The sequence below is a fragment of the Typopeltis vanoorti genome, chromosome 12 (assembly GCF_054136105.1).
Source record: "Typopeltis vanoorti isolate ZY-2024b chromosome 12, IOZ_Tvanoo_1.0, whole genome shotgun sequence".
NCBI lineage: Eukaryota > Metazoa > Arthropoda > Arachnida > Uropygi > Thelyphonidae > Typopeltis > Typopeltis vanoorti.
The window spans coordinates 55,533,689-55,557,909 of NC_143560.1; the positions used below are offsets into that span (position 1 = coordinate 55,533,689).

Here is a 24,221-nt window from a genome sequence, read left to right on the forward strand (position 1 = left end):
AGATAAAAATTAAAACAAAGTTTTAATTTTTATTAAACAAATAAATAAAATGATATAATTATATTATTATTTACTTTTAATAAGATGGATGAGCTTCTCGACCTTGCACAGTTACTGGATATCTGGCTCAATATTGGTCAACTTCATTTGAAGATTGGCACACACACTAAGATGAATTCTGTATTTTGTTTTTATTTGAAGGAGCAATGAAAATCGTTTCTCGCAAAGATAGAAAACTGCATGGCGATTTTCGACTTCTTCAAATAATTCGGAGAATTCATTTCTCACTGAAGGCGAGAGAGATCCATAATCTAGCCAAACCATGATCACGGAATTACATTTTAAGCCTACCGTCACTTGAAAGCTCAATTAGCTGCTACTTTTTTCGATAACGAAAGGTCGTTCTCGTGACTGCAAGCCTGAAATGGATCGTGAAATCACAGAAATTTCTTATAAAAAGTTATTCGATAAATGTTTCCAAATTCTGTTTCAGAGTTTTGAGGTGGATACAAACCTTTCCCAGTGGTTAAATTCTAAACTAATAAGTTTCGGGGCCCTATACAAAATAACCAATTGTATTTACCTTTTGAATACTATCCGGGGAAGCTCCAAACCTCCCTGTCCCTTTCATCATGCGTTCGTAATCAGGCTACTGTTGATATCGACTTTATATACACATTCAAAACTGTAAACAATTGTTGAATAATAACACAATAATGTAGGCATAATTACTGTAAAGGGAGAAAAGTCACAAAACAAAAATGTTCCTACAAACTAACCAGTTCTATATACCTTTGAATGCGATACACTGGTCGAGTGTCCAGCAAGTCAGGAAATCTTTCCTTTCGTTAAGCGTATTAATATTATCGCATTGCAACTGATGGGAATTCTGTGGATTCGTTACAGACCTCTTTCTCTTCAGAAACTACACATAAACTGTCATTACAAACTCGTTTTGTATTATCACTGTCATCCGAGAGATATTTCCGTTTAAAGAAGGTACCAATGTACTTATCCATAATTGAAATACCATACTTACTCGCATATAACTCTCACCGCTGATTTGACTTTTCGAAAAAAGAAATTAAAAAGTTGAAACACGTTCAGAGCAGGGCGATAGTAACTTGCTCTCGCGGTAAACAACACGCCCTACCCCAATAGCCACTATATTGCAGAGGCAAGAAAAACAAGTACTTTTATTATGTCAGTGAATAAGGTATAAGCAGTCTGTAATATATTTCTCAACAAATATTACAATTAGAGACAACTGGGATAAAAAGACACTAATTAATAAATCACATGTCCCCTCATACAGAAACTATGCTCTATATATAGACTCAAGCAAAACCATATGTTGCACCTGCAAACACAGTATCTAACTAAAAACTATTGTTATTAATTAGATTGTGTGAGCAGCAATAAAATTCAACCGAAAGTGTTAAAATTCGTAAATGTGTCAAAACTAAGATATATATATATATATATAGAGAGAGAGAGAGTGAATGCTGTTATGGCAGTTTCACATGTTATTGGAATTCGGTTGAAGAGAGTTAGCATTTCAACTCAATTGTCAGCTTGCTTTTCGCACGATTTCCGAAAAACATATAAATACTGGAGTTAACTCACAACACATTTTGTCTAAATATTACATAGCACTTCTGAAGATATATTGAGCCTTGGTTGAAGGAAGAAAACCTTCAACAATAAAAATCAATAAACAACAAGCAATTGGTTGAAATGTGGTCATGTGGACTACACATCTTCACTTCAAATCTGACAAAACAGCAAGGGAAGGTGGAAGCAATAAAACCGTATTGTTTTTCACTTCACCTCTCTTTTATTACTCATCATTCTGCCGCTACAAATGAAAATAGTGGCAGAATGTTCATTCCATAAACATTTTGCTGCTATTTTTTTAAACTATTCATTTTATTTTAATAACTTTTACTTACTTATTCAATTTTAATTTGTTTTGTTTGGATAATTAAAATATATAGATTTCTTTGGTTAATTTAAGCCTTTGGACCACCTGTCCCATCGTCGCGGACCATAGGTTGAGAAACACTGCTATAGGGTTCTCTCATCTTATGTGACTCCTAATTCATAAGTAGTATAGAAATAGAATACATGACACAACATAAATAAAAAATGAATTTAATTAGGAAAAGTAATTTGGAAAATTTTCTAGTGTTTAACTTTTTCTTTTTTGGGGGGACCATGGCCCTTGTCCCCCCCCCCCCTCCCTGGGTGCGCCACTGTTTCTCAGCACCTCTGGTTCATTCACGTGTAGTCTACATAGTAATTTCAGTAGCTCAGTAGAAGTGGCATTTGCACTCTACACCAGCTTGACCGCACGACGAAGGGCGTTCGAATCTAGTCACCGACTAGAGGAACTTTTTCTAAGCCTTTTCTCGACCAGTTCCAGAGTTAGTCGATCTCTGGCACGGGCTAGCGGGTTTTTCCTCCCAGAAACTCAAGAAAATCGGGCATCGAATCCACACTATTTTCAGACATTAAAAATATTGTGTTAGGGTTAAGGACCACCAGATGGCGGCACTTACTAGCCGCGTTCTTTACTGCGTGCTGATTAATTTGTGATAGCCTTGGGCCAGCTCTTTCTGATTGGCTACCAGTGGAGATTGAACTGCCCACTCAGCCTCCAAAATTTAGATAGGGCTAAAAAACGGCCTCGCCTATTCCCTATACGGGAACATAAAGGCGTTAGCTGATACGATGAAATACGTGTGACAAAGTACTCATTAAATAAGTTCAGTCCAGTACATCCTTTTACAGTGGGCATTTTTCTGCCATTAATATCCACCACAGTCACATTTCTGTAATCATTCTTCTTCTTCTTAGCTACATGGCAGAAGAATTCCCTTTGGTGCAACTGTCCAATCACCTGCAAATGGCTTGCTGATGCCAACAATCTGAAGCCACTAGGTATTTACCAAGGCAACGAACTCAACTCCTTTGTTCCTGATACTTCTGGCATTGTGTGCAGACATAAGTTACCTCTATGCTTTTCATCACCTCAAGAGCTAGCCCATGACTCAACTGGTCTACTTTCACATCTCTATTCATATTTCATGCTTCACTTATACAGATATCCTTATGCAAACTTGATAAATCCGAACTGGACGTACATTCATCCTTTCTTCTTCAGAAATACCCATGTTATTTTACGAATGTCCATGATTAAGGATATTCGTAACATAAAGTTGCATAACTTAGTCACTCTTACGCCTAAACTCTCACCAGTGGCGTAGCTAGAGTTTTTGCCGCTTGGGACGATCTCTGAGTTTGCCGCCCCTCTCAATACACACCAAAATACTACAAAAACTCAAAACGACGTATAGGGAAATAAATTAAACACTATGTTTATTTTTGAAGTAAAACTTTAATTTCAACATTCTAAAATGTTATTTTTCTTGCTTTTCTGTTAGCAAAATCGATGATATTGGCGAAGTCTATTTCATAATAATGTAGGTAATTATTAATCTGTTTTATTTAGAAAAATTCCTCTCACAACTAGCAACACTTAACAGCAGTTGTGAGGAAAATGTAGTATTACACTGTTTGGAAATGAGTTCTCGAGACTGTATTTTAGAATTAACTGCAAAGGTTCAAAGTGCCGTCTGGGGCGGTTCGTCCCTTCCGTTCCTACCTAGCTACGCCTCTCTCTCTCTCTCAACATTCCTCCCATCATGATCTAGTTTATATCAGTTTCTGTGTCCAGAAATTCGCAACTCATTCTTTTGTGCATCGAATCGTTTGCAACTAAGGTTGCTTTTCTTCAGGTTGAATTCTTTCGACGTTATGAATGAAACGCCTAACTGTAATCTGTCAAATCATTGGGGTGTAGAGCTATTTTCTTTTATCATTGATCATTTTAAGAACATATTGGTGTAGCGCAGATGCAGTAAAGATAAACCTTGCACCATCTTACTATTTGTTATTTCTAAATCCCTAAAATATGGATGGGGAAAAATTACAAGGTTTCTTTCATAGGCTTTTATTGTTAATTTCGTGTTGAACGTGTGAATCCAAAGTTTGTCTAGTACACATCCCATATAAAAGAATAGTAATGATGCGATCTACATTCTTGGCGAAAAAGAACTGATAATGGTGCGTTAAATCAGTGACGCACCCTGGTGGGGGAAATCCCCCCCCCCCAAAAAAATAGAAAGGAAAAAAAAAACACTAGAAAATTTTCCAAAAATCTTTTCCTAATTAAAATGAATTTTTTATTTATGTTGTGGTGTGTGTTCTATTTCTATAACTGTACTTATGAATTAGCGGTCACATAAGGTGGGAATACCGTATAGCTCTAGGGAACCACTGCCGAACGAGGTAGTGCTTGGGCTACTACTTGAATGCCCCCCCCCCTCCCCTCCCCCCCACACACACCCAAGATTAAATCCTGGGTGCGCCACTGCGTTAGATAAATCAGTAGGACTGCCCTGATGGTCCGAGTAAGACACAAAGATTGAAATGAAAAGTCAAAATGCGTTCAACTCCGTAGTTGAAGTTGAAAGAATGATTCGACTTCGCTTTGAAAGCACTTTAGTTCGACTTTCGTAATGTCGCTAAGCATCTCTCTATATAGACTTTTTTAAATTGAAATTGAGTTGGGTCAGTCTCATACGGATATAGTAGGTTTTTTTTTTTTTTTAACTTCTTCAAAAGAATTAAACCGGCGAGAGAACACGCAATTAACAGACAAAAATACATACACCCATGGAGAGAGAATTGTGCACTGTGAAGCTGTTATCCGCGATGTATCTCGGGTCTCTATTAAGTGCTATAATAATATTCTCTAATGAAATTAATTTTGTCATCCATTCTACAGAAATTGTTTTCACATTATTTGATTCGTAGAAAGTATTGTAACAACGTTACTGCTTCCCCAGATATTCCAGAAGTAGCTTGAACGGTGAGATAAGAATAAACGTTTTGCTGCCTGTGTACTCTCGTTGTCGGAGATAGCGAGTGTTTTGTGGCTTAATTCATGCGTCAGCGTCTTAGCGTTTCCTGTAAATGGTAACACACATTCCTCTGCAAGAATGAGGACAAAAATAAGTCGGGGGCAGTATTTTCTAAATGTAGCAATATGATTTTGACTTTAACTTTAGTAGTTGTGGTAACCTCATGGGATAAACTCTTTCATAGGCTAGAATAAATTTGTCCTCTTGTAAGCGCTTCTTTTCTCCCAACTTCATGCATATATTTTACAATTTATAAACTTTATTTTATTAAATGTGTGAAAATATTCTGCTGTGCATAGTTGTCTGAGAATATTTTAAAATGATACTAAAAATGTCTTTTGGCAGAACACGTCTAATATTTCCTTACTTTCACCCAGAACTTATTGATTGGAGAATGGAGATGCTATCCATTTACTCTAGAAGACCAGCAGTTTTTGCATATTTGATGCTGAAAATAACATTTTTACGTGAGGCCTCGGTACATTTTTAAATTCTCAGCAATTTTATATTCTGTCACTACCTTCCAGAAAATAAATACTAGTGATGAGTATAAGCAGACTGCCCTGGGCACCCGCATATCACAAACATAAAAAATACATTTATTAAATAAGTAAAAATGAGATAATCAGAATCAAATCACATAAAATAGTTATTAAGACTGACATATGCAACAAAACCACCTAATTCTGTTAGTTGTGACCACTATGCAGCCACTGCACTGCTCTGCATGATAAGAATGCATGAGTGCCTCTGTCAGTCTAGATGCATTCATTATGTATCATGAGAGACTAATTATCTGAATATTGATGGGGTAGGAGTGAAATCTCATGAAATGAATGAAACCGAATTCATTCAGATGTTGCTAGACAACTTCCTCAAGCAGCATATGTGACTGAAGGAACTCAAGATCAAAGAGTGTCAGAGTGGTTTCAGTTAAAGATATAAGTGTTCTACCTCTGGTTGGGGGACAGTGATCATACAGCTGACTTGGGAAGTGGCTAAGTATTCAGAAAAGTTTATATACTTAACTACAAAGCACAAAATTATGACCAACAGTATGCTAAGTTTTGCCCCATGGTGTCAGTTGTTAGGTGAGAAAGATATTGACAGTTCATGAGAAGCATTCAAAAATATTTAAATGATGCTATATTAGAATCTGTCCGTAGAGTTCAAAGAGTAAATAGGGTATAGTGAAATGGATGCACAGTCTTAATAAGACTGCACATTCTTTCTTTCTTTTACTTGCAGTGCAAGTAACAGAAAGAAAGAATAACCATAGTGAATGCAGATAGTAGGCAGGTGGTAGATGCAGAGAAGATTGTTCAAATGCCAAGTGTCTATTTTGTTAATATAAGTCCATCATATGCAACATTGAGTTCACTGCTATCTTTCCACTGGATGAAGGAATTTGGATGTATGAGAAGGATTTAGATCTAGAGCTGTTGCACAAACTGAATAAAAATTTGGCAATAGGGCTGATGAGCTATCAGCATGAATGCTAAAAGTATGTTCAGACAAACTTGCTGTTCCTGTGATCTGGTTATATAATTTGAGTCTGAGAACAGGAAAGATTTCACAAGAATGGAAAGAATACATGATAATTCTTTCTTTACACCACAAGAGTGGTGTAAAGATTGTGTCTATCAACCTATCAATATCTCTGAATTGGTGGTGAAGATTTTGGAAAAGTTGGTAAGTGATTGCATACAGAAATGATTTGACAGAAAATCTATAATTTGCAACTACATGGATTTACTAAATAAAGATCATAGTTGAGTTAGATGTGGGGAATAGATAGACCATTATATTTGCGACTTTCTTAAGGCTTTTGACAGGATACAGCATGAAAAACTAGCATAAGTTGGAGATGTGATAGTTGACAGGAGACACAGCTATTTGCTGATGATGCAGTGATAAGCATGATAACCAAGAATACATCTAATAATGCAGTACTGGCAGAATGATTTCAATAGGCCAGAATTTTAGGCATGTGAAAATGGCTGTCAGTTCAATGTTATCCGGTATTCCTATCCCTTATGTGCATGATATTAGTGAATGCATAGCGAAAGTTTTAAGCCCAGTGATTGTTTTTTTTTTTTTTTGCCTTTTTGCCTAATCAGAAAAGTTTTCACATTTCTTGCTTCTCCTAAGTCAAGCTTCCACCTCAGTTATGCATCTACCAGTTTCCATGTTTTTGTGGGTTATCTTATTTTGGACAAACCAGGAGATCTGGTTTTATTCATATAGAAGAAAGCAATTGTTATATTAAATACCATGGGCTTGAATAATTTGGACTTGTGGAGCATGCTATTGATACTAAACATAGTTTATTGGAACAAAACAAGTTGTTTCCCCATGGAACAACTTTATAAAGAAATGTGAAATTTTACTTCATCATCCTAAATTAAACACATCCGATAGTCTAAGACTTCCTTTAAAAGTACCATCTCATTTTGTGGGAGATGGTACTTTTCAAATCTGCTCAGCTTTCCTAACTTTATTTTGTTTGTGTGTGTGTGTGTGTGTGTGTATATATATATATATATATATATATATATATATATATATCATCATTATTATTATTATGGGCAACCCCAAGGAGTCCTTAGACTCATCGAGGGAGGCCCTGAACATCATGTAAAGAACTATTCAGCATTTGTGCAGTATCTATCATACTTTGCTTTGAACTCATCCACAGGCATGGTACCCACAACAGACTGCCAACCTATTCCACTCATTCACTACTCTCCAAGTAAAAAACCTAGTTCTAAAACTCTTGCTAACCACTCTTACTCAGTTTCCACAGATGGCCTCCTAGATTTCCCACCACCAGACGTGTTCTGAAAAATTTCCTCTGAATTACTCTTGTAAAAACTCTTCAGTATGTCTCAATCATATCACCCTTTTCCTGCCTATCAAATCAACAAGTCTTCAACTTGTTCTCGTAAAGTTCATTCCATAGCCCTGTTACCATCTTGGTCACTTATCTCTGGATCCTCTCCATCTCCTCCCCATCACTAAAAACCGTGGTGCCCAAATCTGCATGCAATAGTAAGATAGGATCTTATCAAGGTTTGATAAAGAGTAATAATAACCTGCTTGTCTCTGCTTATCAACATATTCTTCAGTAACCAAGCGATCTGATGAGCTGCTTTAGGCCACTTTTGCGATGTGGCCCCCCCTCAAACTTTAACTACCTATCCACTAACACTCCCAAGTCTGACTTCGTTAATTTCTGGAGTACAGTTCCACTAATGTGGTATACTGCTGATAATCTTTTCACCCCGCAATGCATAACCTTACACTTTGCCACATTAAACTGACCATGCCCAGAGTGCAAGTCTATCCAAATCATCCTGCAAAATTTTCACTTCATCTGTATTAACTATTGCTCTAACCAACTTTGCATCATTGGCAAATAAATGAACAGTTCCTCTCAGATCCTTTCCTATATCATTAACGAACAAATTAAATAGCAGAGGTCCAAGAACAGAACTCTGTAGCACACCACTAGTCACAGGCCTCTTTTAGGACTCTACTACTGAATAAACTACTCTCTGATATCTCTCCATCAATCACCCGCCTATCCATCTTACCAACCCTATATCCATTAATATAATTAACGGCTATTTTAGCCTGTTTTTGTTTAGGAATGTCCCTTATATTTAATACATTGGCTAACATAACTCAAAAGGGGTATATATATATATATTTTAGGGCATTATGGGCGAGTATAGAAGGCAATTATGGCAGAATAAAAATATTGAAAAATTATGTACATACCTTGTTTTTGGTTTAAAGATGCCTTCAAATCCAAGCTCTTGTTGAAAGGTTGTATGTAAACGGGGGGGGAGAACATGGGGATGTGCTTGAGAACACGGGAAATAAGTTTGGGAACCCGGGTTACTATTAATAATATATATATATATTATTTTGTTGTGGGGAGAGGGGGGGGGAAGAGGAAAAGAAGGGGAAGGGTATCCTTATGTGGAAACTGGGGCAAGGGTTTACGGGGTGTGGACCGTTTCGGTCATCGTCTGACCATCGTCGAAACTTTGTGGGAATGATTGTAGGGCTATGTCAAGGCTGCAAGATGTATCTACCAGATTTGGGCATTTGTTGTCGCTAAATGGCCGGAGGCGTGGCTTAATTTGTAAGTTTTGGAACGTCCAACATTCGGAAATTAGGTAGGGGCGGTGGACGTTGATAGAATTTCCATTGCATTTTATGGCAATAGTTTCGGATATTCTATGCATCGTTTCGTTTTCTTGTTTGTCAATGATTATGGCTTTGTCAATTTATGGGATGTGTTTTAGTTCAAGGGCATGAGCTGCAATTTCTGTCTTCCCTGTATTCTGTGGTTAGTTTTCTTTTTGATGTTGCGATGTTTTTTCGTGTTCAGATATTCTGGAATGGGAATATATCCATTCCCATGTGCTGCAGTTTGCTGATAAGATTCAATGTGGTATCCTGTCAAAGGCCTTTGCAAAGTCTATCAGTATCACTGTAAACCCATTATCTTTATCCAACTCAGTGTCACTGTATTATAAAACGTGAGCAAGTTACTAAAGCATGAACTACCCTTCACAAAACCATGCTGACCCCATACAGTATCCCATTTCCATCTATCCATTCCTGTATTTTGTTCTTGACCAACTTCTCCAATACTTTGATAACGACTCATGATATGCTAATTAGTCGGTAATTTGCTACATCAGTCTTGGAGCCTCCTTTATGCAATGGAACTATTTTCCCCTCTTTCCACCTTCTCGGGACTAACCCAGAGCCGAGACTTAGATTAAACAATATGGTCAAGGGCACTGACAATTTCTTTGCTGCTTCACATAAAACTCGAGCTATAACCATCCAATCCCACAGTGTATTCACATTGAGGTTCTGTAATATGCTAATCACTTCCATTTCATTTACCTCAGTTCCCGTATAAGCCATTGGTTCCTTCATTACTACAATATAACCATCTGGATGATATACTTTTGCAAAGTGTTCACTTAGTAATTCTACTATTTTGACTGATTCAGTTACCTTTCTACTATCGGCATTCCTTAAAATCATTCTGCTATATTCATTCTTTCTTTTACTTGCAGCATATCGAAAGAACTGTTTGGGATTCTCTTCAGCGTCCATTGCTAACTTCCCTTCATAATCTGTTTTCGCCTTTCTTACTACACTATTTACCCTTCTGACCTGTACCTTGTACTGTTCATGTGCCTGCAGGTCACCTTTCTTCTTAAATTCCTTCCACAATTGTTTCTTTTTTTGCAGCTTCAGCATGATGGTGTATTCATCTATTTAACTCCTACTTGATTTACTCTCCTGACTGTGCAGGCTTTCCATTACCTCCCTCGAACACTCCTTTACCACTTCCCATGCACTATCGACATTCAGGCCTTTCAGTTTTACATGCCATGGCACTGATCCAAGCAATCTGCAAAGCTTGTCATACTTACCAGCCTGGTAAGTAAAATGAAAATGAAAATAACTGAAAAAACTGAAAATAATATATATATATATATATATATATTTATTTATATTTATTTATTTATTGTTTAATTTCCTTTCTGTAATCCAGTACTGACGATGCCTATGTTATTTAAGCAAAAATTCTACAGTAATAGTTTTTAACATGATTTTTCCTCTGTTTTTAGAATTCTTTTGATTATGGCAACTTTTGAACATACACAAGGACAGAACTCTCAGTATTTCATTATTGAAACAAGAGTATACTATCTAGACAAGGAAGGTTGTTTGTAATAGCAATGAAGGTATCATTACTATTAAGAATTTTTCTGATGTCTTTATGTTGATAGATCAGATGAGGCATAAGATAGACTGCTCTTGTTATAGTGGGAAGGGATTTGTTTACGTCTTTGCAAAAGTTAAAGGAAAAGACTAATGTCTGGAGGTCAGCCTTAATTTTTTTTAGGGTAGTGTAACTATGATACCGTCTGGATGGCAGAAGCAGAAACAAAGGTTGCACTAGCAGCCTTGGTGAGAGACCAGAATGCTCAGCTGCCATTTGAAGAGGTCACAAGTGTTCTGCATTTAATATTTTTTTTCAGTAAGGTTTAGATTTGTAGACGATGCAAAGGAAATGGAACTAATCAGACTAAAGTTCTGGGGGATGCATCCTTTGTGCTTAAGGTAGTTTTGGTTGCTAGTAAGGAGGCCTGAATTGTTCTTGAGGACCATATACATCTTCCTGTGTATTTACATTATAGTGTTTTTGAGGAGCAACAAATTTCAGAAAAATCATGTTTTAACTTTCTGTGATTGAAGTAAAGAACTTTTTGATTTTATGGATGACATCTAGGATATTGCTTATCCATTGTTATAGTGACAGATGTTTGGCTGGTCTGGTAGTTCACCCACAATGGCAGCATCTTCATAGAAGAATGCAAAAATACATTTTGTTGCCACAACTATAAAAGTCAGGTTAGTAGTTCCATGCCATTGCTCCGAGATGTGATTACAGAATCAAATGAAAAAACCACCATGCTTCATTGCAATAAGCACAGACATTTGACATGTTTTAGAATCTGTGGTCGCTCTTATAAACCATCTTAAACTGAATCAATGTAAATGTGCAAAGCTCCTCTGGGAAACAATGTTAAAACCTCTCTTCTAGCCACTAAGTTGAGGTAGCCCATCACCTCACCTTAATTCTCTCTAAAATAACAAAACAAGTCAACTTTTTCACCACCTGGTTATATACCAATTAAAGTAACTGTCATATGGATTACTCTACTGTCAATCCACAGTAGATCTGTTCACATCATTCATCTCTTGGCACAGGGCATAGAAACATAGAAATATAGTCATTCATAACATTTGCAAGATATTTGATTGGGACACTGTCATACTGGCCTACTTAGCAAATTATAATCTCATGATCTATTTCCTGCCCTTTTTAATTGGGTGGTCAGTTCGAGCTCTGTACTTTTATCTACCCTTTTCTTCCTATACATTAATTATCTCCTTTCATTGATCTTGCCTATCCCTTGTCTATCCTTGTATCCAAGTGTAATGGTACTGGCCCTTTTCATTTTTCTTTTTCTTTGCTCTTCTTCACCTGATTTTATATTATCCTTTCTTCCAGACTACCATCACTGGGATCTAATGCCCTGCCACTGTGTTTGTCATGCAGTGCTACCTATGGACATCCAGAAAGGGGGAGAGATCCTGTTTATCTTGCAGTACTTTGCAAGATGAGTAGTCCTGGATGGCCCTGCCAGGATCATTCAGCTAGTGGGCTTGCCTGCAATGGCCAACAGTGTTGCAGTAAGTCTCTCACCCCATGGTCTGGGGGTTAGTATACAAAGCTTACTGAGGTGCTGGTATAGCACCCGGGCTAGCTCTGGTATTCCACTCCCATTTGCAGTCATTGATTGCTGGTCATTGGGGGTCCATGTGTGGCTCCTTGGTGCATGGGGAGCTCTGGCACTAAACCAAAAACCCCTTGAGTGTGTCAAATTTTCATGGGCCCCCAACAAAGTCCCAACCAAGTACTGACATCATAAATACAGTATTTGGTAACAGAAATAAGAAACAAAAGATATGTGATACCAGTGTTTATGATCATCCATGCAACAGGTGAAAAGCTAAAAGGCAAAATATCATCCTTCTTTATTCAGAAGGACTGTCAGGATCTCCCAAAACTGTTCAACTACATTCTGGTAATTTCTTTGTGGAAACATCATGTCAGCAACATTCTGAGAAACTGCTGAGAGCAACATCAATAGGTAGAATACCAATCCCAGTAACACCTCATGGCATCATAAAAACAATAAATTTTATTTAGAGGAGTGATATCAGAATGGAATCTCTTTGATGTTCCTGACAAGGAGATGTTCAGGGAGTGATAGGTGTGAGGCACATCCTGATATGTAGGGATGGTCACCTGATTCTGACCAGGAATATCATCCTTACTTTTGAAACACCTAAACCTCCAACATCTGTCATTCCCTTTAATTGTTCAAAAATATGGACATGCCAAATCTGTCATGACTCCTACCAACTGTGCTAGATGTGGTAGTAAAGAGCATGATAACAAATCTTGCTCTGCAAAGAAGCTAAATATGTCAGTTGTCAGGCATATCATCCATCTTACTCCTGTGCATGTCAGAAGTGGAAAATTGAAAAAGAAATACAAAAAATTAAAACAGAACAAAATATATCATATCAGGATGTGAAAAGGAATTTAGCCACCACTACACCTGTTCTGAGATCCTCTTATGCTGAGAAAGTGGCAGCTAAGAAAATGTCAACTGCATTTCATATATGTACCGAGGTGTGGCTATTAAATAACAAGACAAGGTGCGCTGTGAATCACGTACTCATAGCAGTGGGATGCGCTTGTGCCGTGAATGACCTTGACGGTTCTAGAAGCAGTTGAATTGTTCGCTGTCGCTCGTAGTTAGTCTGTGGGCAGTTATAAAAGAAATGTGTGAAGTCACTTTGCCAGAATAATGTCTGATGTTAAACTTGAGCAGCGCATTAATCTGAAATTCCTTGTGAAATTGAAGAAATTGTCAACCGAGTGTTTGAAACTGTTGCAGAGGTGTATGGTGATAATGTAATGTCATGTGTGCGAATGTTTGAATGGCACAAATGCTTTGCTGAAGGTCAAGAAAATGTTGAAGATGACGAACGACTGGGTCGCCCTGTCACGGCAGCAACCAAACAAAACGCTGCGAAAATTAATGAAATTATCTGCAACGATCGCCGATTAAGCATTCGGATGATAGCAAACATGGGGCACGTTGATAAGGAGACTGTATGACAAATTTTGCACGAGCAATTGAACATGAACAAAGTCTGTGCCAAAATGGTTCTCAAAAACTTGTGTCAGGAGTAGAAAGACGTCCAGAAACAAATTTGCACTGACATCATGGAATGGCTGACAGCGGAGCCGGACTTGCAGGAGAAGATCATCACATGTGATGAGGCATGGATTTTCCAGTACAATCCAGAAACAAAAAGACAATTGATGCGCTGGAAAACTCCCACGTCACTGAGAATGAAAAAAGCAAGAATGAGTAAGTCAAAACTGAAGGCAATGCTGATCAATTTTCTTTTTTTTTTTTTTTTTTATCAATGACATGGTAATGATTGAATGGGTACCAGAAAGTCAGACAGTTAACCAACATTATTACCTTGAGGTTCTGGCCAAGCTAAGAGAACGAGTGAGGAAGAGGAGACCCAATCTGTGGAAGAACAATGCTTGTATTCTCCATCAGGACAATGCTCCAGCCCACAGTGCACTGTCTGTAAAGCAGTATCTGGCTGATAAAAAGATCCCAGTGTTGGACCATCCATCTTACTCGCTGCACTTAGCTCCATGCAACTTTTACCTTTTTTCCAAAATTGAAATCCTCATTGAAGGGCACCCATTTTCAGTCAGTGGATGAGGTAAAAGAGAAAAGGGCAGCACTACTGAAGCAGATAACACCTGATGATTGCAGCACTGCTTCCAACAATGGAAAATTTGTATGCAACAATGTATAGATAGAGGAGGGGAGTATGTTGAAGAGGATAAGTTGTACAATTGTAATAATAAATCACATTTTTGCAACCAGTCTCATTATTTAATAGCCACACCTTATATGTCTATTCCATCATCTGATAATTTCACCGTACCTGAACATTTTGATCATCACTGCTTCTTTGTTGAGCACATGACCTACGATCTCACCCCAGAAACAATTCCAAAACTGTTGTGGGTTTTACCAGATTTGATTTGATTTTATTGCAGAAATACAAACAAACCTTTCTGTTTCTGCCTGCAGAAAACATTTAAAACTTAGTGAGGACCCTGTTGAACCCAAGGGCAGAACTGGAGGAGTTACTATCCTAGTGAGCAGCCATACTCCTTTCCATCATGTCCAGCTTAATATTGCTCCGGAAGCAGTAGCGATTCACCTGTCCATGGGATTTCTTATTGCAACATGTTCAGTTTATTTATCACCAGGTGCTAAGTTAAATGAAAGCGATCACAATAACCTTATCTTGCAACTGCCCCAGCCCATATTTCTAATGGGGGACTTTAATGGACACAGTACTCTGTGGGGTAGTGTCAATACAAATGAACAAGCTCATATCATTTTTATATAATGAAACCTGTGGTGAATTCATCACTAAAATATAAGTTTTTATTTATTTATTTTCAGTTATATTTTAATTTACTTCTATAACACGTTACTGCACGCATATTGAGATTCCATTGTAATCATGCGCCCTAACTGTATGTTATTCCTGGTATTGTTTGAATTACTGTACTGGGGATTTCCCAAGATACTTGGGATGAAATATTTATGTATTAAAACTAATCACTGTGGTTATACATGTGTTTTTAGTGAAGATCATATCATGGAATGAATCCTTGACAGTAATGACCTCTCTCTCTCTCTTTTGAATAATAGACTTAATACCTTCTTCCATATGCCTGCCCACTCATATTTTGCACTCGATCTTATAATCTGCGCCTCATTCCATTTTTCCACGTGGAATGTCAAAGAGAACATATATGGAAGTGATCATTTTCCTGTTCTTTGCACAATGTCTTCACAGGAACCATATTCTCCTACATAGATGCCCATAGGGAAAATGACATAGGCAGAACAGAATGCTTTTTCCTATCTTGCAAAATTTAATGCTGATACAGTCAGTCAAATACTATCATTGAAGCAATAAAATTTATAGTAGACTGCATTGTTCAGGCAGCAGCAGCCTCTATTCCAAGAACATCATCTCAATTTCCACTCTATTCAAAGCTTTGGTGGAACCCAGAGTGCTAGACAGCCAAAAAAGATCAACAGAGAACATCAGGTATGTTTCGTAGATACCTCACTACATCAAACTTAACAGCTTTTCAATGTGCTTTGGCCAAAACATATTATGTGAGACATCAGAGTCATAAACAAGCGTGGATCCAATTTATCTCATCAATTAATCAAACAAACAATGCAAAAATTCCATGAGATAAAATCCAGAAAATGAAAAGTAGATAAAGAACATACCGTTTGTACCGTAGACCATAATGGATATGTTGTTTGTTGCTGATTCTAAAGCTATTTCAGATACTGTGAGAAAATTTTGCCAGAATCTTGGCTAAAGCTTTATATCTTCCAGAATTTTTAATATTGAAAGAGCAACAAGAGAAAGTTTGGCTAATTTTTTTTTTGTAGTGGGTTGAGCCATACAATCAGCAATTCATTAAGGAGGAACTAAAATGAGCTCTTTTACTGTCTAGTGCAGTAGATCCTGATGACATCCATTATGAAATAAAACATCTTTCATCACTTTCTGTGGATCTCTTTCTCTTAATATATAACAGAATACCAACAGAGGAAGTTTTTCTGTTGTTCTGACCGACCAACTGTCTTTGTAAGATATTAGAGAAATGGTTAATGCCAGACTTCCCAACTTCCCTGGTATTTAGAAAGCAACGATTTCTCTTCAAGATGCAATGTGACTTTCATAGACATCGTTCAACTTTAGACCATTTGGTCCATTTGGAAACTTTTATAAGAGACTCATTCCTGAAACAAGAACATCTTGTTTCAGTATTCTTTGATATGGAAAAGCTTATTTACACAGCCTGGAGATATGGCATATTAAAAGACCTCTATAACCTAAATGTAGGAGGGTCTCAGAAGGCATCTTCCTGTATTTATTAAAAATTTTCTGTCTAGTCGAGTTTTCCAAGTCAGAGTAGAAAGTACATTATCTCGGCCATATCATTAAGTACGGGGTGTTCCCCAAGGCGCTAAGAATAATGTTACACTTTTTGTTATCACAGTTAACTTAATCACTGAAAAACGTCTTCTTACTGTAGGCAATACCCTATATGTTAATGATTTCACAGTTTACTGTCACTCTCGTAACATGAGGTAATTGAAAGATGGCTTCAGCAAGCAATTGATTGTGTTTCTTGGTGGGCTCTTAGTAATGGGTTTAGGTTTTCAGCAGAAAAAAGTGTCTGTGAACACTTCTGTCAAAAAGGCACTCTTCATCCAGATCCTAAAAATGCAAGAGAGCATTGAATCTCATTCGCACTCTATCCTCTAATGAATAGGATTCAAATCAATCTTCATTGCTTCATCTTTATCATGCATTCATACTTTCAAAGCTGGATTATGTGTCTCAAGTCTATGGTTCTGCAAGCCACAAATCTGTGATGGTTGGATCCCATCAAGGTATACAGTTAGCTACTGGTGCCTTTTGCCAGAGATGTCATGTGGAATTTTGGCGCCTATGGCCAGGAAAGTGCGGCATTCTAAAAAAAAAAAAAAATGTATATCTCAATTTTTTGCACCTATGGCCGGGGCCACATTGGCCATAGCCTCACTACACCTCTGCCTTTCACATCACCCATTCACTCTTTATGTTGAATTAAATGAACCAGCTCTATCACTTAGATGGAAACAGTTGTCTCTTAACTATGCCCTAAAAATAAAGTCTCTCCTGGAGTATTCTATGTGGATTAGGCTCTTTTCTTTGCATTGGGAAGCTCAGTATCATACACATCAGATTACAATACATCCTTATGGTAGCCATGTTAAAGAGACTAAGCATGCTGTTGGCATGAATGTTGACAACATTGCCTACACCAAACAAAACAGCATCCCTCCATGGCAGGTTTGCACTACATCCTGCAACCTCTCACCTTTGTCAACTACATGTCTCATCATCTGTCTACCTGAAATTGCAGCCCACACTGATTACTTGCCCATTTATACTAATGGTTCAAGATCAGAGATCTCAGTTGGCTGTGCTGCCTGACATTACTATCTCCAACTAGATCCCACCTGATTGCAGTAATTATACAGCTTAGTTGCATGCCATTCAGCTTGCACTTGTGCATATAAAAGAAAACCACCACCCAAAGTGTAATTTATACAGACTCTTGAGTTCTCCATGGTTCAATTCTCCACATCCAGTATTTTGTGAGGTGTTACAACTGTTGTACCAAATGAAGACCCAGCCACATTGAGAAATGAGACTGCAGATCAGCTCATACTTTTTTTTGACTTACTCTTTGACAGTACTATATACAGACAGTTTATAAGATCAAAGCTAATTGCCCTGTGGCAGTAATCATGGCAGGAAGCAATGACGAACAAATTAAATGATATTAAGTCTGACATTAAACATTGGCAGTCTAGTCAGAGAAGAGAAGAGAGGAAGCTGTTCTTGCTAGGTTCCTCATAAGTCATAGTCATGTTATACATTATTTATTGAGGGCTGATGACCCACCTATGTGTGATAAATGCAACACACATCTCACCATTTGTCATATTCTTGTGACAAATAGTCTTGTGTGGCACTGCACTTCTCATGTGAAGTGCCAGTACTTCACATGAGTGAGGGATGAAATTTTTCCCCTTCTAGCTGAGTTATATATCTAGCTGGCCTGGTTGGCCGAGTGGTTAGCTTATCCACTCTCCAGCCAAATGGGCATGGATGTTTTGTGATTGTCTGTGAAAGTACTAGTGGTGGTGAGCAGTAGATGGCATTGGTGTAGATGATGCGGTTTGCTGTAGTCAGTGGATTGAGTGGTGGAGTCGGAGAGCTGTAGTAGAGTAGGTACCCTCCCTCGATGAGTCCTTGGACTCCATGGAGGTGTCATGTAATAATAATAATAATATACACTCAGGCAAATTGCATGATGTTTTTAACTTTTTACAAATAATTTATATAAACACGTGATTATAAATTTTATATGTAGATACTTCATTTCTTAATGTAATTTTATATATACATATTATTTACTAATTTATATTTGACTATTTATTAATACCTTGTATACTGCTGTAACCTTTGCCTGTCCTTATCCCAATAGACCATAAACCATCCAACCAATCACTGATCTTCTATCCATAATTTTGCTAATGATGGTATACTCCATTCCTTTTCTTCATTTGACAGACTTTACACTGCTCAAACATTCCTAACCTCAAGATTTTTCATTACTCTTGCCTTGAACATTGACCTTGTCATTCTTCAATGGGAAGGGAATAAAGACATCCTTCTCAAGATATTGTTTATGTGATTCTCACCCATAAAATGTTGTAAACCTAATATATAATACATATAATACAATGGGTTGACTAAGGATTTTATTTATAGATCAAGCATGGACCTTTTCCAAGCCAGTAAAGTATTCCTTTGTGGGGCAGTAGTCTCGCCTAAAGACAGTCACAAACATCCATGGCCACATTGGGATTTGAACTCACAGTTGCCTGTTGATTAGCAAGTATGTATATTAACTACTTGGGCAACCAAGCTAGCATTGGTACTACAAGAAAAATCTAGGTTCATTGCTTTTACCTTTTGTTAAGATCCAGATCTCTAGGCAAAATCAGATGCTTCTTCTTGGGTTGACTCGCACCTCTAGACTTTCCTGGCATAAACTCGTTACATCCAGTCTCCGCATAAAAAAAATTAAAAAAAAAAAACTTGTTCTTTTCTGCTCAAGATATTTTTCACCTGTACTACACTAACCCAAAATCCTCCCAAAAATTTATCGATGCAGTCCATAAGAAGAAAACTTTATAGTTAATTGATGATCCCTCTTTTTCATTAGTTCACTCCAGCTGCTTTTTCACAAATGTTTTACTTTCTACCCTGTGCTTTTACTCTATTGCTATGGCCGCTGACTTATAAAAATGCAAGCTTCTACTGGTCGGCATCCATTCACAGTCCATTTTGAAACCTACAAGGCTAACGTTTCTTCTAAACATCATTATCTAAGAAGTATAATCTTTAAAAAAAAAATCAGTAGGTTCCCTTTTTAATTTCATCCAGTTTTCATTTTTTTATAACACTATTGCTATAGGTTCTGTTAACTTCTTGTGTGTTGGAGTTTGTATATAGGAGCCTCTGAAGCTTATTTGGTAATTATTATTATGTAACACCTTCAAGGAGTCCAAAGACTCATTGAGGGAGGGCACCTACTCTACAGCTTTCCATCTCCACAATTATCCACCAACTACAGTGACGTGCATCATCTACACCAATGCCATCTACTGCCCAATATCATCACTAGTATTTTCACAGACAATCACAAACATCTATGCCCCCACAGTGGGATTCGAACCCACAACCTTTTGGCTGAAGAGTGGATATGCTAACCAGGCTGGCAATGCCCTTTGTTTGAATCCTATCTAGGATATGATGAATCTTTAAGGGCATTTCAACTGAAGGTGAGTTAGCTTGTTTTATACATGGGATTATATACATTTATACATTGTTTACATTTGAAGTAAGCAGAGATTTTCCTCCCAGGAACTTGTTTTTCATCATGCAAGACAGATAAACTAGCTAGAGAATATATGCTGTTGACACATATAGATTGGCATGCTAAACAGATAAGATTTAAAAAACTTGTCAAAGCATTGATTTGATTTCTGTGAAATCAAGTTACTTTTCTATCAGAGACCATTAAGCTTAATATATTCAGTGAAGAGGATATATATATATATATATATATGATAACAATTACTTCTAAATATCCAAGGTAATATTTTAAAGATAATGCTTCTTCTATACGTTTAAGAATTAATTTAGACAAAGGTTGATTTGGATAAGATAGCAGTTACTCATTCTGCTATAAATTTGCTGTATTATGCTTGCAAAGAAAATATATTATTGATTTCATCCATATTTTATTAGTACAGGTAAGCAAGCAAACAAGAGTTTACATATGAAGTATTTTCAATGACTAAGCTGTGTAGAGCAGTGCTTGGAAAGATGTGAGTTTGAATCCTGTCTAGAACATAAAAAAAAAGACAGTCACAAACATCCATAGACACACTGGGATTTGAACTCACAGTTGCCTGTTGATTAGCAAGTATGTATATTAACTACTTGGGTATGTATATTAACTACTTTGAGTTGAAAGGCTCTTACAGTCTTTGTAAGAGCCTTTCAAATCAAATAAAACTTAGCCAGTTTCATAGTATCATAGATAACAGGTTTTTTCATTGCACAAAACAGGCAAACAAGCTGAAGAACACATGTAATTGACAGACATAATATGTTAGCCCTGTAGCCTTTGTTGATTCAGCTGTAGCTAAGAAAAAATCTAAACCAACTTCATATCAGGTTGCCATTTGTATACCATTCTAATTTTCAGTGCAAATTGGACATCATGAACTTCCACTCATGAGCCAGAACATTATGATCACCTGCTTAGTAGCATATTAGGTCTCTTTTGGCCAAGATAACTTGTACCCATCTTAGCATTGAGCCCACTGGACCATAGAAGGTATCTGGAAGTATTCAATATGAGTCTTGCACTCGGTCAAGTTCTTAAGGAGTGGAAGGAGGGCAAGATTGTGCCAGGTGATAGAACTCAAGCATCAAACTATAGGCCTATTTGTGTAGTTAAGTTGTTGGAGAAGCTTGTGAGAACTAGGATCCAGAATTGGATTGACAACAATGGTATTATCTTTGATGGACAGCATGGATTTGCTAAAGGGAGATCATGTTTTAGTAATCTACTTACTTATTACAATGAGGTGACTGCTTCCATGGACAGAGGAGAAGGATACATAGTAATATACTTAGATTTCGCAAAGGCTTTTGATAGATTACCGCATGATAAGTTGATAGTCAAACTGGAGTGGATGGGGTGGATATTAGATTGGTGCATTGGATTGGAGACTGGCTATATGATAGATATCAACAAGTTGTGTATGGGGGAGCGATATCCAGGAAAAGGAAAGTTACTAGTAGTGTGCCTCAGGGGTCTGTTTTACGGCCATTGCTGTTTAACTTGTATATTAATGATATTGGTGAAGATTTTGAATGGAGATATTCAGTTGTTTGCAGATGATGCAAAGTTGGGACGAACCATGAAGAATAGAGAAGATGTTGTGGCCTTACAAGAAGATGAATAAATTGAGTGATTGGACACGGGAATGGGGATGTGAGTTCAATGTTGCAAAATGCAAGATTTTAGAATTTGGAAAACAAAAATGGGATGCAGAATTTATGCTTGGTGAGGATATATTGCCGGAGGTGGAGGAAATAAGAGATCTGGGGTGATAGTGGATAAGGATCTGAAATTTAGGGGATACATAGTCAAAATTGTGAAGACAACACAACGGCTTCTGGGAATGATGCAGAGGACACTGACGTGTAGAAGTAGGGAGATTCTTGTTCCATTGTATACGGCTTTGATTAGGCTACACATGGACTATTGTGCCCAGATTTGGTCACCTGGTTTTCAGAAGGATGAAGAGATGTTGGAGAGGGTCCAGAGGCGACTGACTAAGGTAGTTTCTAACCTCTGGAATGTCAAGTATGAGGAAAGATTGAGAAGATGCAACTTGCAGAATCTGGTGGACAGGAGGAGGAGGGGTGATATAATAGAGACCTACAAGTTATTAAGGGGCTGTTATAGGATCAGTGCTGGAGAGGTTCTACAGAAAATAGTGGGAGATCAGGTGAGAACCAGTAGTCATCCCTGGAAGCTGTATAAGGAGGGTGTGAGTAGGGGAGTGGGAAGCAGGTTTTTTTCATGCAGAGTTGTGAATGATTGGAATGCCTTGTCTGAGAGTGTGGTGTCTGTAGAGAATTTGAGTGTGTTTAAAGCTCAGTATGATGAACTCTGTGTTTGATAAAGGGACCTCCTAGATGAGGCTTTGACTCCATGGGATCTTGGGTAATAATAATAACATCCCAGAGGTCAGTGACTGAGTAAGGCATTGATGTCGACTGTGTTTCATATGATCCCACAAATGTTTGATGGGATTCAAATCAGGGGAATTAGGTGGCCAGGAAAACACACTAATGCTTTGATGTGCTTTTCAAACCATGCATGCACAGCGTGAGCCTTGTGATACTGAGCATTCTCTTACTGCAAGAGCCCAGATCCATCAGACCACATTGTCACCAAGTATGGCAATAACTCATCCAAATCAATCCCAGGCAAGAGTTAGTTGTCTGGGAGGTGTTCAGTGGAGATGAGAGGCCAATAATGTCCATGAGAATAATCCCCATATCAGGATGCTGCGACCATCAGTCTATTTCTGGCCACCTGTGCAGTCTAGTTTGCTGGACTGAGGTGGCCAGCAAACTAGACTGGGGCTGGGTGGTCATACTGTTTTGGCTAATGAATTTGGGAGTATGTTTTTAAATTAATGCATAAGCATGTATTTGATTTTTTTTCTGTTGACTTATGTCAATATTGACTTAAATTAGACTATTTTTAGTAGCATAGCTATTCAAAACAATATAAAATTGTGTTACAAGTATGACAGTAATTAAGCCCTCCAAAGTACAGAGCAATCGGTGGCTTGGGTTTAATTGTTGTGATGAGTCATGTCACTGTGCTATTGAGACGCATTTTTTTATTATTAATGATTGTCTTCAGTAATTTCTATACTTGTTCAAAATTTAGACCCGTTTTAAAAGATATCAAAGAATTAAGTGAAGTCTTCTTAAGCTCATCTTGAAGGAAAATAATGTAGGCTGCTAGGGAGCAAAAGATGTTTAGAAAGAGAGAGAGCCAAGAAAATGGTGGATTGAGAGTGGGAAGTTGATATTAAAAGATACAAATTATTAACTGCAAAGACTTACCAAGAGACAAAATCATTTGGAGCAGCATAGCGGAGTTAGTTAGTTGACTTGGATCATAACGTCAAAGTAAAATCAAGAGAGAATCTGGAATGATAAACAGGCATAACTTTATAGGAACTTGGATATGGATATAATCAGACAATATATTATTACATGCATATTTATTTCCTCTTCCAGTAAAGAATTCATTTTCCATAATTTTAGATGTTTATTATGGATACAAAAATTTAAAAATAATAAATTATTAATACTGACTATTTATTTTTTACTTTAATAGTTGCTTTTATTTAGCATGGGTTCTTTATTATGTAGTTAGAACAATCATCAACTTATAATTCATAACTATAGAATAACACATATGCCACAGTATATAACTTTTTTTTATTATGATGTAAATTATGGATACTCCACAAGTTTCACTATGTAAGAAAAACTTATTTGTTTTAGCAGTTGAAGATCAAGCCTATGTTACATTTGCCTCCAGTGACACATATTGTTTAGGGGCACTAGTCCTAGCTCATTCACTGAAAAAAGTCAATACAAACAGAAAACTAGTAGTTATGATTACTCCAGAAGTCACAGAGAACATGAGGTATTCTTTTGATTTTTTTAAAAATTAATTTTCCT

General features: G+C 37.3%; 1 protein-coding gene across 5 annotated transcripts in view; it reads left to right on the top strand.

Moving 5' to 3' along the window:
* Positions 1 to 24,221, top strand: part of LOC150100804 (glycogenin-1-like) — a 160,714-nt gene that overhangs the window by 30,630 nt on the left and 105,863 nt on the right. For 2 of the 5 annotated variants that reach the window (XM_090402248.1, XM_090402247.1), the window contains exon 2: positions 24,042 to 24,186. In XM_090402248.1, the coding sequence (XP_090258374.1) occupies positions 24,042 to 24,186 (145 nt within the window). Of the gene's footprint in view, positions 1 to 10,271; positions 10,464 to 24,041; positions 24,187 to 24,221 lie in introns of those variants that run through there. The other 3 variants (XM_090402245.1, XM_090402246.1, XM_090402249.1) reach the window with 3 other exon arrangements.